The sequence below is a fragment of the Sebastes fasciatus genome, chromosome 6 (genome assembly GCF_043250625.1).
Source record: "Sebastes fasciatus isolate fSebFas1 chromosome 6, fSebFas1.pri, whole genome shotgun sequence".
NCBI lineage: Eukaryota > Metazoa > Chordata > Actinopteri > Perciformes > Sebastidae > Sebastes > Sebastes fasciatus.
The window spans coordinates 16,016,725-16,033,429 of NC_133800.1; the positions used below are offsets into that span (position 1 = coordinate 16,016,725).

Sequence of the window (16,705 nt, forward strand, 5' to 3'; positions counted from 1 at the left end):
TGCACCTTTTCATCATAAAAACAGTGTGGAGAGCATCTGGGTGTGCCGGAGGATGAGAATGAGCGTGCTGTAATTTATTGATACAACGTTCACGTCATTTTGTAAAATAATTAGTGATCTGTTTGTCATTTGTGAACAAATATAATTAATGAAACATTGCTCTTTTGATTTACAGAATAGGATTTTACAGGGCAAACATTTCCAGAAGAATTAAATGTTCAGACGAAGACAGTGATATTTGTAGGTTTAAATGATAAAATAATTTTTTAAATATAAGTTTTCTATTTAAGCTTTTTGGGCGTTATCTATAATAATAATGGTCCAAAATTATTATTACATAGTTTCAAAACAAAAACCTTCAAATTTTCTAGGGGGTGGACCAATATATCTTAATACCTTTTATTCACTGTAGAAATTAAGAATGTAGGGGAGACTGGTACTAGTTGTAACTCTGTCTACCAGCTGGTGTGTAATTTCCCCAAGTAGTGGGGTAGGCTGTAACAAGGAAACTCTTCATTAATAAGTGGAAAGAATGACAACAAATGTGAATCATGGGACAATTTTGTCTGACAGCTCAGCACATTCATGTTTTGTTAAACCACACAGGTAAAGTCCTGCTCAAACAAAGATGCCTTGGGTGTGGCAAAAGGGTGTTTCCCGCCACAGTTTTTACGAGCCTATATGTACAGATGACAAATGGTGTAAGGCACAACTCCTGACTGCAGCTGGAGCATCAATCATCACAGGTAGGCCTACTGCAGCTTCTTGCCTGACTTTTAAACTTTCATAATTTGTTTCTTCACACTTGTAATTGATGTATTTGAGGCAACCATGCCTTGTTGTGTCAGTATTTTATCCGTTGATCAGTGTGTTTATAACAGGACTTTGTTTGTCTTTTCAGAGATGAAGGGGTTTTTGTGCCTGATTGCTGCAGGTCTTTACCTGTGTTTACAAAACCGTGTGAATGCTGGTGAGTAATACTTCTATCAAATTGAGTTAAATTAAATTTAGTTATTATAAATGTGTATAAAATAGTCTCCTACTACATTTTTTTTGTTATTTAGATAAAAACTAAAAGAGGGTCACAAGTTCAAACCCGGCTTGGGGCCCTTCTGTGTGGAGTTTGCATGTTTTCCCCGTGTTAGCGTGGGTTTTTGTTCGGGTTCTCCGGCTTCCTCCCACAGTCCAAAGACATGCAGGTTAGGTTAATTGTTGACTCTAAATTGCCCGTAGGAGTGTGAATGGTTGTCTGCTTCAATAGCTTCAGTAATTTATCGGAAAAAAACATCAATATTAAAGGTAGTGCTGCACAATTATGGCTAAAATGCTAATTATGATTATTGATCAATATTATTGATCACGATTATTTATCATGATTATTCCTAGATTTTAGGGACAAAATATTTTTATTGCAAATTCACATTTAAATAAACAGAGCGCTGTTTTCACTTCGATGTTATGCTAAATTCCAACTGTCAAAAATTCTACATGTTGTCCTTTTACTTTGTTATTGTCATCTATAGTGGTTATTTGCATAAAAACACAAAATTCAAATGATCAGGAAATAAATTATTTTATTTTTATTGATAACATTTTTTGGGGAATTAGTAGTTTATATATTAGAAGCTGCTTAAAGCTAGTGTTAGAAAGCTGAACAGGTTATAATACACTCTCTAATATCTGTTTTATAGTGCTGTGAAAAAATCTCCTTCAAACAACTGGATTTATTCAAGTTTCTCACCAAAAACTGAATTTAACAAGTTTACATTTGAGCGCATCATGATAGCGTTTTAATCTACCATCGCCCAATTCTCATTTTACTGAGTAGAGCTTGAAAGTACCATAACTGAGCAGCATACATGGGAATGAATTACAATGTAATAAGAGTCTGATTAGGTTAGCTGTTCTTAAAGTAATATGTAACCGTTGTCGGATGCTGTTTGTAAACACAAGGCATTCAACGAGCGAGGGAGGGAGAGATAGATAACAGCTATGGTGGAGCGAGCTAAAGAGTGAACGGAGAGTGACCACAGTGAAAACAAAGCAACATCAGAGAAATAAAACGTTATTTTCTGATTATTTCCCGGCGGTTACGTTTTAAAACAATTAGGTTTATTCCTCCATGGCTTATTTTGGAATTATAGTTGTGACAAATTACAGCTTTATGTCTCCTTCACTCACACACTGAATAACTTCCTGATGTAACTGACTGTGCCGCTGTGTGTCGACGTAAAACCTTCATGTGGCGGCTGCACAGGTGTGTCTGATCGGCAAAAAAACGTATACTATATATGAGCATATGAGACTGATATGAGATTGCGGCTTCAATCGGCTGATGATTAACGTTACATCTCCAGCTGTTAGTTTAGGAAACGCTTGAGTTATGCAGCGCAGTTTTCTATGAGCGGAGCATGCATTATAAATTTCGATATCGCGGCGATCATGTTCATTTAATTGTGGGAAGCCAAAATCGTGATCGCGATTAATATTCGATTAATTGTGCAGCCCTAATTAAAGGTATAATATGCAAGAACTTCCTGAAAAAAACTATGTATAGACTGATACAAAAATAATTCCTCTAAATCATCACTTATGACCCGCTAAAAGTGTGTGGTGGTGTCTGTTTCTTTGCCTGTATTTTCTCTTTTCTTCTTATTTTGCTGTGTTCGGGACTCTTCTGGTTGTCTGCAAAGAGCCTTTGGGCCCCTTGTGGAGGTGTAACCCCCAGCAAATAACAGCGCACAGGGTGTGCAGCCCGTTCAGGTCGTTAAATACCGCTGCTTTGTCACGCCCCTCGGCGTTTGATACCGAGGCCCAAGTCCCCCTTTAGCTCTGTCAGATAATAAGCGGCCATATTTGACAGATGAGAATGGGTTTGTTACATCACTGTAGGTTTCCCCTGTTCATCTCTCTCTCCTCTGCTGTGTGCTGCTATCGCTGTGCCGAGGCACACACACCAAGCAGAGAGGACAGCCTGCCCTTTGGCTGCATTCATTCAAAATCTGCAACACGGCACCTTGATGCGTTTGATGCGTGTTTAGAACATAACCGCTGTGAAAAAAATCTTAAAATAATGTTTTATCTTTCTGATTCACTGCTTTTCACCCGACCATCGCTGCTCTCTATCGCCCTCTCGGCTCAAGGGACCAACTTTGAATGCTGTGTGTTTAAAAACAGCAACCAACAACGGTTTCATAATACCTATAAGAGAGAATGAGAAAATAAAGAAATGTTTAATGAGATGTTTTGTGCCTTCAGAACCACGTTTGAGCAGAAGTATCATTGAGAATGCTGTGATTGAAGCCAAGGCCATAGTCGATGCAGCTTATCTCTACTCCAGAAGAGAGTGAGTCTACAAACCCTCTGAACTGCTGCACAAGTTCTGCAGTGATAGAAAAACAAAATGCACAACATGAAAGTATAGGCATACAGTACATTCAAACTTTAGGTTGTACGCCATCAGAAGCATCTCAATGCTCATAAATGTGACCTCTCCACACACTACAGGAGCGTTGACCGTGTGAGAAGGAATGTAGCGAGTCCTTCAGATGTCCTGCGTTTGTTGAAGCAGCCTGTCGGGCTGACCCGTACTGCTGTGCGTGCTGCTGACTATATGGATAATGCCGTTAAACTGGTCAAGAGATCTTTGGAGAAACGTCAAAAACGCTCCATCAATGCCACAGGTGTGTATCCAAAATAGGTTCTTTGAATTTTCCATACAGGTGGTATCTATTATCAGTCTATTATCAGCTATGTCTATTTCTTGTCTCTGTTAATTAGATCTGATCACTGCGGAGGATCTGCACTACTTGGCTGAACTGACAGGCTGCTCTCCCCGAATTCGTATTCCTTCCTGCAGGACCAATTTGGATAAGTTTCGCACTGCAAGCGGCGTCTGCAACAACGAGTAAGGCAACTGCTAAGTAGCAACTTTAAGATTGAAGGAAATGAACAAGTGACAAATATTTCCACAGCTAACTGACTTTTCATTTGTTTGCCCCTGGGGCTGGATTGAATTGTGACAAAGATTTTCCTGTAAAATATAATTGGCAGTATGATTGTCAATGACTGGAACACTATGTACATGTAACACCCATGTGTGAGACAAAGACAAAGAAAAATAATAGTTTTTTTCTTGCCTAGAGAAAAACCCCGCTTGGGAGCCTCCAACATACCTTTTACGCGCTGGCTTCCTGCTGCGTACCAGGATGATACCTCTCTGCCCAGAGGCTGGGACCCTAATCGCAGAATCAACAACAGGAGGCTTCCCTTGGTAACATACTTCAGAATGTCATCTTTACTGGCTATACCACAAATGACCATGGAAAAGAAACACTTGTAGTTTTAGGGGAGACCGGGGGCAATTGTACCATTTTTTGGTTTTGATGTCATTACTCAAAAACCTCTTGAGCTATTTGGATACAATTTTTATGTAGGTAACTTGTATTTGTGTTTTACTTGTTAACAGTCATCAACTGTTTCTACAAGCAATGTTAGTCACAATATTGCTTGAAACACTATATGTCAAATGCTACATCTGCCCCCAGGTGCAGGGGCGATTGTAACAGCATTTGAGGGCAATTGAAACAATACACTAACACCTTCATATAAATACCAAGGACCACAACAAACTACCAAGAACATAGATATAGTTAAAACAATTTAATATCCATTGAAAAATGAAATAATTTCATACCTCAAAAAAAGTCTTGGCAGAAACACTTTGACAAGTATGAGATATCAGTTTGTCCTTTGGCAGACATCATCACAGACCATGCACATAATGACATTCATGGTTCTTTCTCGTTTCTGATTGGTGCAATTTCAGATGTTACACATTTCCCTTGTTTAAAATATGTAAAAATGAAATGGCTCCAACCAGGTTTTAAATCGGTGTTTCAATACTACTGAGTTTCAATAGGTTGTGTGTTGATTTTCAGCCAATATGGCAGTACTTTCTTTTTGAATTGAATTGAACCCTAGTCCCCACATTGAGAGGCAAGAGACGTAACCACTGGACTCTGCCGTAAAATTCATAATGAATAGAGTCTACGTAGACATTTAAACTGAACACAAAACACTTTTCTTATAGTTATTATAGAAAAAAATCAGCTATTCTGATGTCGTTACTAAGTTGGACACCTTTTTGATGGTGTTGGGGTCAATTGTAACAAGTCATGTCAATTTTATGTGTATGGCTCAAAATCACAAATTTGCCTCAGGGGCTTTATAATCTGTACAGGATACGACAACCTTTACAGTGCGACACTCTCAACGGATGAGGAAAGACGCCCCCCTCCCACCCTCCAAGAAAAACCCTTTTAACAGGGAAAAAATAAAAAAATGGGATAAACCTCAGAAAGAGCAACAGAGGAGAGATCTCCCTCCAGGATGGACAGACTTGCAATAGATGTTGTGTGTACAGAGTAACAACTTGATGAAAATACAACATAGACAATCCATATAACAAAAATGTATACATATAATGTGAACATATGTGAGAAGGTGGATCCAGGAGGATATTAAGCAGCTTCCCGGCATTGCCAAACAGATAGAGCCGGAGCAACACAACCTCCTCTCCACACCAAAACAGACACAGTGTTACTATTGACCCCAACAGCACCACCCATGACAAAAGCAACCCTGCTGTCTAGAAACAACGAAGCTAACATTTGACAAAGATATCAAATGTTAGACAACACAATGGTAATCAAAACTGACAGATTTAAAATCATAGACATTAAAGGTTAAGACTGTATGAGGAAAATACTGTAGATGAAAAAAACAAACACTTTTATACCTCATAAATGAGTCTTGGCAGAAAAATTAGAATCAGACATCAGTTTGTCCTTTGGCAGGCAGAGAGGGATCATGATAGACCGTGCATGACGAGTTTCATGGTTGTGTTTAATTTCTGATTAGAGATATTTGAGATATTACAATTGCCCGTGTTACAATTGCCCCCGGTCTCCCCTACAAATCCTACAAAAAATCTCCCCTACAAAATTACTAACTTAGTTACTTACTTACTCTACAAATCCTTTTTACCAAGGTGCTCATTGTCTATATGCTGTCCTCAGGTGAGAGAAGTGTCCAACATAATCGTGCGAACAGCAAACTCTGATGTGGAGAGCGACACACTCTACACTCACCTATTGACGATATTCGCCCAGTGGGTTGACCACGACATGTCCTTCACTCCTACCTCTCCTGTAATCCGTTCATACAGTAACGGTATTGACTGTGAGAAGAGTTGTGAACGTACAGAGCCCTGCTTCCCCATTACGGTCAGTGTCGTTGCATTTCACAAGAAAAGACATGAATACATCTAAAACACACACATACTGGATGTTAACTACTTCTTGTCATCTTAACAGATTCCCAGCACAGACCCACGTTTTGGCACAAACTCAGCTGATTGCATCCCCTTCTTCCGCTCTGCTCCAGCTTGTGGTTCTGGCAACACAGGCTACAACTTTGGTGCGAGCACAGTCCGTCAGCAGATGAACTCTCTCACAGCTTTCCTTGATGGAGGTCAGGTGTACGGTAGTGACGATATCAAAGCTCGTAAACTACGCGACCTCACCACAGATCAGGGCCTGCTGAAGGTCAATGCACAGTACAACGACAACGGCCGTGCGCTCCTGCCCTTCTCCGACATGACTGCCAACATGTGTGCCACCCGAGCCCGCATTACTAATAATGTTAATGCACAGGAGGTGCCCTGCTTTGAGGCTGGTGAGTAGCAGCAAAAACGCTGACGTACAAAGTGTTAGACCCAATAGAAGCATTACATTGTTTTACATAACCATAAACCATAAGATCAGTTCAGATTAATTTTATGACACATTGTGGCTGTCACAGTTAACACAGCTGAGGCAAGGCAACCTTTAATTGAGGGTATTAAATGCAGACGTCTGCTTTGTCCCCCAGGTGACGAACGCTCAAATGAGAACATTGGTCTGACGACTTTACACGTAGTGTTTGTACGTGAGCACAACCGTCTAGCACTTGCTCTGGCCATAATCAACCCTCACTGGAACGGAGAGAGACTCTACCAGGAAGCGCGCAAGATCGTAGGAGCATACCTCCAGGTGAGAGAGAGGCTTAGCTGCATGGATTACAGAAACGTTGCATTCATGATTTAAGGGATGGATGGTATGTCCTCACATGGTTCAGTTAACTAAGTTTATTTTTTGTCTCTTAGATTCTCATTTATAGAGACTACTTACCTCTCATTGTTGGTGCAGACTCCAGGGTGTCCTTCAACACCTACCCTGGTTATGATAAAAACGTTGACCCCAGGATCTCCAATGTGTTCGCCACTGCTGCCTACCGATACGCTCACTTTATGATTCAGCCTAGAATGTTTCGTCTTAATGAGCAGTACCAGGAGCACCCTACTTACCCCAGCCCATTGCTGCACACAACCTTCTTCGCACCGTGGAGGATCGTCTTCGAAGGTATGGCCAAGATCTTCAACTTGTTAGTATTCACCTGAATTGAAAATATTAAATCACTGAAGGAAAGATCATCAGGAGAGAATGCATGACTTATTCCAATGGGGTGATGGTGATTTCCAATAGGGTGTATAATGTAATTATAATGGTGTGTGTGTGTATTTATTAGTTGATTGTTTTTATGTAAATACGAGAATGAGAATTAGAAATGTATATACACCTCCTAATTCAGCAATGAAAGTTAGGACAATAAATATGTAGCTGGAACACACAACAATAACGGGCCAGATGTTGAAGATGAGCAAGCAAAGAGGGAAACTATTAGAGACCAGTGTGAAAAATATTATCAAACAATTAATACAAATGAGTCTATGTTAGGTACTTTGCTCAATTCCATTGAAATGAGTTTGGCCTAAATTTACTGGGTGAAGAGATTACAAAAGATGAATTAAAACAAGCTATTTTATAATTAAATAACGGAAAAGCACCAGTTCCAGATGGACTTCCTAGTGAGTTTTACCAAACATGTATAGATGACATCACAGATCTGCTAACCTCAGTGTTTAATACTGGAATCAGGACAGGTGAACATCATAGCTCCTTTTACCATGAAGATATATCACTCATTTACAAGAAAGGAGATGAAATAAATAATTGGAGGCGTATCACCTTGACGAATGTAGACTATAGAATCCTTGCAGAAGTGCTCACGAATAGACTGAATGATGTACTGAAAAAAAATAGTTGAAAAAGAGCAGACGTGTGCTATTTAGGGGAGGTTGATGTGGGATAATTTAGGATGGCTGAGAGTTATAACCAGTAATAATGCAGGGGTGAGTTCTTCATTATAGGTCAGGACCAAAAGAAGGTCTTCTCGGGAATATCTGTGGGCAGTGTTGAAAGCTGATGGTTTTAGGGACGATTTTATAGATGTTATTAAGCTGCTGTATGCACAATCAACAGTTCAGGTTAGTGTAAATGGAGTTTTAACAAAACAAATTTAAATTGAGAGAGGTAACAAACAAGGCTGTCCTTTATCAGCGGCCCTTTATATTTTAGTGATAAACCTATTATTGAAGAGAATCAAAGATGATGACAGAGTGGTACCAGAACTAGTAGTGGAGAGCAGGTGGCTGTCTGGCATATGCTGACCATATTACTGTCATAATAGAGAGACCAAAATGAACTGGATATTAGGGCTGTGTATTGGCAAGAATCTGGCAATACGGTACGTATCATGTTACAGGGGTTACGATTCAATATATTGCAATTTCTTTTAAATCAAATTTGAGGAAAATTGTCATAGTATATAGAACACACCACCATATGTATAAAATGTACTTTAAGTTTTAAATAATCTTTTTATGCAATCAGAACAGGGGGATCTTCATTTGCATTTCTCACAGTCCTTGTAACATCCAACATCATAGCACTACTTTGAGGACACATACACTGAGAGAGTGCATCTCTTTGCAAATGAAATCAGAATCATCTTTGCATATAAACTATTAATTAAAGATCGACACATTGCTTTTGAGAATCGATACACTATCACAAAACACAACGCAATACTCGATATTTTAAATATTTTCTTACACCTCTACTGGATATAATAAATGAACATCTTCAGCGATATGAAGAAGTATCTGTTGCAAAATTACACCATAACAAAACAGAGTCTCAAAGAGAGTTTCTGGCAACTATATTTCCTCCCAAAGAACAGACAATTATTGAAATAAATAAAATTGCAGTTAATTTTATTTGGGGAACCACCAGGGAAGTCACAAAAAGGAATTTAATGTACAAAAGTAAAAAAGAGGGATGCCTTGGTGTCATAGATCTGGGTTTAAAACTAAATTTCGCCCTCTGTAAAAAACATTGCATCTGGTCTTAAAAGAAAGGTGATGTGGATGTGTCGGTGAAGCACTTAGTTGGACTAAGAAAAAAAGGACACGCAAGAAACTTGTGACAAGTGTTACACACCTAAATATTGAGTGGGTTGAAATGTCCAGTAAAAATATATATGTTAAATTATGTAATCACTTTTATGGTGGTGCTTTCCGCTACAAGGATCTAGATGAATCTGAATCCCAGGTGTGTATTGAAACATATTTCGTATAAACTTATCAGAAAATAAACATTATGTGTATAACATAATTATGTGTATAATATAATTGTGTGGCTTGTACCAGTTTGTAGACTAGCAGTTCGGCTGGTGATAAAGTGGAGTTGCTTCGTTAAAACGAAAGGGTGCCCTATTGATAATTGTGATGAAGATGAAACTATTGAACACTAAATTCTAAAAATGCCAGAGGTCTAGAGATGTATGGGAAAAAAATGGCAGGTGTCGGTTTTAATAATAACGTGAACTATAATGCAGTGGTATATGTTTTTTTTTCTCGAAAATCTGCCCAAATTGCAGCAAGAATTTTATAGTATGATAATATGTACAAATGTAACAGAAATATGGAAGACAAGGTGCAGTGGTCCTTCACCAAGTCACCATCTCTAGTAGTCAAACAAATTATAAGTGAACTGAAGACAAGACAAAGAACACTGAACATCAGTCAAAAGAGATGCACACCTCGACACTTTCTGTATATTGTGGGCATTGTCCTCTTCATGAGATGTTTTCTCTTCTTTGTATTATATTGTGTAAGCAAATTTTTTTGAATGAACTCAAAGTATTACTAAGAAGTGTAACCCAATGTGCTACATGCAACCAGCTTAAGTTCTTGGTGACCATGTAAGCAGACAATTACTACTTACAATGAACTGTTGGTACCAAACTGTATGGATTGTCAAATCAAAAACAATGAACACAAAGCAGCTAAAAACTACAATGAGCTGCAGATTGGGGTCATGAGTCTCAGTGGGATCAGCAGCAGTAGCTTACATTTTTCCTATCCCTCGTGTTCTTCAGGTGGTGTGGACCCACTTCTGAGAGGCCTGCTGGGTCGTCAGGCCAAGCTGAACACGCAGGAAAACATGATGCACGATGAGCTGAGGGACAGGCTGTTTGAATTCACCGAAAGGTTGGCACTGGATCTGGCCGCCCTCAACATGCAAAGGGGCAGAGACCATGGACTCCCTGGTATTACTTTCATTTAGTCTTTCTATTTATTTTCTGTCATGTACCGCTAGAATTTGGTCTGCACCTGAGTCTTTGCAGGCATTACCAGTCATGCATTATCTTAAACATGGCTACATTTTCACCCTTTGTATTCTTTCTTAGGCTACAACGAATGGCGGGAGTTCTGCGGGCTGTCACAGCCAAGAAATATGGGACAGCTGCGTCGAGTGCTGAATAACAGACCCCTGGCCAGGAAATTTCTGGATCTCTACGGAACACCTAACAATATCGATGTGTGGCTGGGAGGATTGGCTGAGCCGTTTGTCCCTGGAGGAAGAGTGGGACCCCTGTTCGCCTGCTTGATTGCCACTCAGTTCCAGAAGGTCCGCCAGGGAGACCGGTAAGCACTGAAAATGCATTATTGACTGACATATACTAAAGATGAGGCGATAGCGGTGTTAGACGCACTTTTAAACATGAACAAACTTTACTTTCAGATTTTGGTGGGAGAACCATGGGGTCTTCACTCCAGCCCAGAAAACCTCCCTGAGGGCAGTGTCACTTTCCCGCATCATCTGTGACAACACTGGTATCACTGAAGTACCAGCCCAGCCCTTCAAATATAAGGCCAGAGGTTCCGGTTACACTCATTGTACGACCCACCCTACCTTTGACCTCAGTCCATGGAGGGAGGCTCACTAAAGACAGCTACATCTCAGGGCATCTGATTTTGCTGTGTAAGATGAGACCTTTCTTCACACTGCAGCTGACTCTTATTTTATGCCTGACGAATGAATGTAAACTTTGAGAAGAGTTAAGAGTTGATGGTTTACATCACCATAAGTGTAACATAATAAACACGTTATTCGAATAGCTATGACTCAGTTTGATTTTTATAACTATATATTCAAGATCTCTGGTGTTTGTGCAACATTGGATCAGGAGAAAATACATGTACTACACAGCAGACAGGGGTCACGCTGGTTTGGTATAGATCATGTTTAAATAATTAACATGTAACAAAGATAATATATAATAATAATCATATGTAAAAGTCAAACCACAATAAGTTAATCCACTGATCAACTTATTTGATGGTGTTGTGTGTCACAGCTTGAGCTCGTACAAATTTTATCTGTGTGAGCTTGATTGAAATATGAACTAGAAGTGCACTCGGAGAGAGCAGACCTCCGCCAAGGCAGGTTTCATGTACGTCGCTGCCTCCCTGTGGTGGCCTGTGGTATTAATGCACAGGCTGAGTGGAGTTATTTAAAAAAATTCCCGAAGCCGGATCGCTAAAATCTAAAGGATTGTTCATTGTGCCACACCTCACCCCTCCAAAAAAATTCAATCAAATCCATCGTGGACTTTTGGAGTTATCGTCCAAACGGACAAACCAACAATCCAACGCCGGTGAAAACATAACCTCCTTCCTAGGCCTTTGGCCTTGGTGGAGGTATTTAGGAGAAATGTGTTTAGAAAGCATGATATATGAAATGCTTCATATATACTTAAAGTATATATACTTAAATTATGCCATTTTGCTTGTGTGAACTCCAAATGTGTTGTTTAGTTTAGTTTGGTTAACTTTCACCATGTATGAATAAAAATTATATTTGGTTGACAATAACTTTAACCAACCAATAAATACTTACCACCCGAAAGTACTGCATTCAAACAACATTTTGATATAAAAAGCAGCTTTCCCCCTCATAGTTCCTATCTGAGCTCTTATCTTCTTCTGGGGCACAATAAAGTACTGATAGGATCTTTTTTTTTTTTTTTAAAGGTCCCATATTGTAAAAAGGGAGATTTTTCTTTTTTATTATAAAGCAGGATTTAAGTGCTGTATAAATATTGTGAAAGTATTGAAACACTCAATCCATGGAGAAATACACACAGCCCGTATTCAGTAACTCTGTCTTTAAACAAGCCGTCAGGATTACCGTATGGTTGTGATGTCATAAATATAGAGTATATTGACCATTTCACTTGAACATTCTAAAGGTCGCAGTTTATTTCTGGTTGCAGTGTATGTGAATAACATCAGCTAACAGGAAGTAAACATGCCTAGCAACGCAATTCTGTTGAAATGTGCTAAAACAGAACATTTCAGACAGAGGGTAAATGCAGGTATATTCAGGCAGACAGTATGAGGTAAATAAAGTTTTTTTGGAACATTAAAACATGTAAACATGTTCTAGTAGAAACACGAAATACAAGTATGAACCTGAAAATGAGCATAGTATGGGATCTAAAACCTCTTCAGAAACAACCAACATCCAACAATGTGATCAAAATGAAGCATGTTTTTATGAAATTTTTCGCCGTGGTGTTTTTCTTGAGCCCAAGAACACGGTACCGAGTTAACCCCTGTGGCCTAGTTACAGAAAGTTCTGATCCAAGATAGTCTATTTATAGAAGATCTGCTTGTTATAGCCTACTGTTTTGAAAACATGAGGTCTTCAGTTTTCAGAATCCGAAAACCAATTTAATGTTGTCCAAACTATGTCTTATTATAAAGTATTATAACAATAAAGTTGTACAGATATACATGTCATTCATAACTGAACTTTTAACAGCAGGCTATTAACTTTGTATGTAGGAAAGTAGGAAATAACAAAAATAAACAACTTACAAATATTGGTAATTTGTAAATACCAAATTATTTTGTGAAATTAACACCTTTTTTATTTTGTATTTCACTTATAGTTATACTATGTATTTTAAATAAAATCATCCATAACCCTCAAGTTAAATTTGATCGATTTGATTGCGTTGCTGCCTTGACATTTAGCCTTTGTTCCCTCAAAAAGATTATAGTTACTTACATGTCTTCAGCAATTATAAACCACCAGACAGTCACAGAGGTCTGCTGGGAGAGTTCATTTCAGGCACTTTGATACAGCCACCAGATGGCGACAAACACCAATGAACCTCATGTACTATTCCTCTGATTCAGAGGGATCTTAATGATACCTGTTTCAGCCCTGTAGGCCTTTGAATTATGCATTTATCTGCTGTATAGCATGGAGCTCTTTGGTCATATATGAATATTGGTCAATATTTATTGTGTTTATTACTATTTCAATGTTTTTAGGAGATTTATGTTATTTGTAACATGGCAATATGGAAATAAATAGTGTTTTGACGTATGAGTCCCAGCAAACAGTCAATATGTAAGCAGTAAACACGGCCAAGACATTGAGACCGCCTGAATATATCTTTATAAATTGTATCATAAATGTTGTATTCTAGTGTATTTTCATCAAATTTACAGTTATAGTCGAAGAGTAGGAGACATTCAGATTTATTTTGTCTAAATCGTATGTCATTGGCCTTTGAGTGAACTTCACACTTCTTGTTCAGTGTAATGTTGTACAGGAAGAGTGAAATTCACTGGAAGTTTTTTACACAATAGACAGTGCCCACATTACACTCATCCACCCTATGATAATAGCTACAAAGTTGTTGCCAACCACACCTTACAACCAAAGACAACACGCAGGCCTACTGAATGCCTGCCAAATGAACTTTGGTTTCTTTTACTGTATTAGCTACTTTATTTGTATTACTTTATTTGGATACTGTAGAGTGGTATTGTGATATAGTTTGCTTTTTTAAAAATGTTTTTGAAGGTTCCTGACTTTATTGATGTAGAGAAGAATTGAGGAATATCTATACAAACACGATGACATTTAAGAAAAATAGTTTTGGAGCACATTAATTAAAAATGAATGTAGAGTAGGCTATGCCAAGAAGGTGTGGGCCTGCATCTGATAGGCTAAAAGAAGAAACTTGCGTGGCTATCCCTGTTGTGTAATAATAAAGCAATCATTTATAATTATGGTGTCTCCTTTAAATGTCTCGCCAACTCACAAATCAAACACAAATAGCCTGCTGTCATCCTGATATGTGGACTAATGCAACCTCTGACTGCAATTAGGTCAATCTGAATGCTTCAAACTTCTGTGCAAAGGAAACTTGTTTGAGGCCATTTTTAAGAGGACATTTGACTGGACTTCTTCACACCACCACAGACATGAAAGCACCAACAACATTATATTAAGGATGGCTCTATTCTATTCATATGTCTCCATCATGGCAGTGTGACAGTGAGCTACAATACAACAACCCTTATTCTAGCAGATGGGGATTCATTCTTAAAAATTTTATTGTATATGTAAATGCACATTTCATAGACATAGACATAAACTCATTTGACTTTTTAATAAATGACTGTATTAAATGATTATTTAATAATGACTTAATGGCTTCTATAGAAGTTAATTGTGTGTGTGTGAGACGGTGTCATTAAAATATAAGGAGGGACTTGAACATTAAAAGGTGCCGGTAGACATGTAATCCAGCAGCACATGTCGTTCTTTATATTATTAGGCCACAACCCGAAACCCAAGGAACTCTTTTATGCGTATACATTTTGTAAATTAAATAACATTATTTGCCTTTTTGACGCAGAAAAAAAAACATGTTTGGAAATTGTGGAAGATGGAAAAATGGTTACATAGAGAAAGTGAATTTGTTTGGACAAATAAAGAAATGCTTTTTATGTCTCCCTGTATTAAGGATTAAGGGGTATTTATATACCACATTTGTTTAGAATCCAATAAACGAAGCACATTTAGTCAATTAAAAAGCTGGAATCCTCTTAAGTTCATCAGAGTAAGTCTATTCAACAGAAAATACTCATCTGTTTATTAGGCCTATCCAACAGCACACAGCATTTTCTTTTCTTTTTTTAATTAACCGATTGCAAAATGAGTTTAGTCACCAAATACTGAGCTGTTTATTAGGCCTATATATTAGCCTATAACATGTGTCAATAAGAAAACTCGATGGCCTTTGGGTTGCTCTCAGCATTGGTGCATGAAGATGTTTCCGTTTGGCTTCAATACAGAGTTTCTCTTCTCTATACAGTATAACTATTGTATGGCTTGTTAGATGTTTACACTCCAGGTAATTATAGCCTCTTTACATATCTGACATCATCGATCTACTTATCGCTACCGCAGAGTTCACCTCAATCACCCTATATTATGACATACATTATTACTTTAGTATTTTAATAATTTGTTCACGTTTTTGAAAAGTGACATGTAAATATTATATTATACATATATATATATATATATATATATATATATAAGTATATATATATAAGTATATGTATATATATAAGTATATATATATAAGTATATATATATAAGTATATATATATAAGTATATATATATAATATAATATTTACATGGCACTTTTCAAAAACATGAACAAATTATTAAAATACTAAAATAAAGAACAGTTGAAGAAAAGTGCGTGACAAAAAAAACTACAGTAAAAGCTAAAATAAAAAAAATAGAGATAATAAAATAATTAAGCAGTTTAGTCCAACATTATTATATTTTATATATTTTGTACTGAAATGCAATTACAGAAATTACAATTTCCAAAAACATTGTAACTGACAAACAAACATAAACGCATGATGAATAACAAAACAATAGGCTGACCTATAACGCAAAAAGCCTCACTATGTGGGAGTTTCTGTTTTCTCTGGGATTAACCAGAATGTGGTTTAAATGTTTAAATGTTTAATGACAGCTTGTTCTTCTGCTGACCTTTGCTTTCTCTTTGACATTGACGCTGTGCTGACTTTATTCTCGTGAGATGATTGTTTTGGCACACTTGAAGTTGTTCAACTTCATACTTTTCCTGCAGCTGTGGAGGAGGAGCAAGGAAGGAAAAACTAATAATTATTTAATCAACAACAAAAACAACAACGGAATTCCTGTGGATAGAAAAGTGATGCCTCAGCCAGACTATATATGAAGTCTGACATTTTATGAGCAGCATTGACTTCTGAGATCTGCTGCTTCAGGACATCAGAGGACACCAGCTTCGTGCTTTTCACAGGTAACCTTCCTTTTATTCTGAATTTATACTATTTATTTTGACTCAGTAGATATAGTTAATATGCCATGGTCAATAATAATGTAGATTTGATAATTTATTTTTATTTAGGCTATTTATATTTATTTATTTTTTATATAGGCTATTTATATTTTATTTTTTTTATATATTGAAAATTCGTAAATATTAGTTTATATGACCAATGCATTACTGACTGGAGAATATTTGTCTTTTTTTGCAGAG

At 37.5% G+C, this 16,705-nt stretch overlaps 1 protein-coding gene across 1 annotated transcript; it reads left to right on the plus strand.

Moving 5' to 3' along the window:
- The first annotated feature begins 615 nt into the window (after positions 1 to 615).
- Positions 616 to 11,306, plus strand: LOC141770187 (eosinophil peroxidase-like). The gene is made up of 13 exons (XM_074639838.1): positions 616 to 746; positions 902 to 970; positions 3,259 to 3,346; positions 3,508 to 3,683; positions 3,781 to 3,907; positions 4,144 to 4,273; positions 6,081 to 6,287; positions 6,378 to 6,738; positions 6,934 to 7,094; positions 7,208 to 7,463; positions 10,384 to 10,554; positions 10,696 to 10,933; positions 11,031 to 11,306. The coding sequence occupies exons 1-13, from the start codon at positions 629 to 631 to the stop codon at positions 11,233 to 11,235; spliced, it is 2,307 nt and encodes a 768-aa protein (XP_074495939.1). The 5' UTR covers positions 616 to 628; the 3' UTR covers positions 11,236 to 11,306.
- Positions 11,307 to 16,705: the final 5,399 nt, after the last annotated feature.

Excerpts from the sequence above, each read along its gene's own strand:
- LOC141770187 (XM_074639838.1), top strand. The coding sequence starts at position 629 with ATGCCTTGGGTGTGGCAAAAGGGTGTTTCCCGCCACAGTTTTTACGAG. Across the intron at positions 747-901 it reads TGGAGCATCAATCATCACAG|AGATGAAGGGGTTTTTGTGC; the intron begins GTAGGCCTACTG and ends TTGTCTTTTCAG. Across the intron at positions 4,274-6,080 it reads ACAACAGGAGGCTTCCCTTG|GTGAGAGAAGTGTCCAACAT; the intron begins GTAACATACTTC and ends TGCTGTCCTCAG.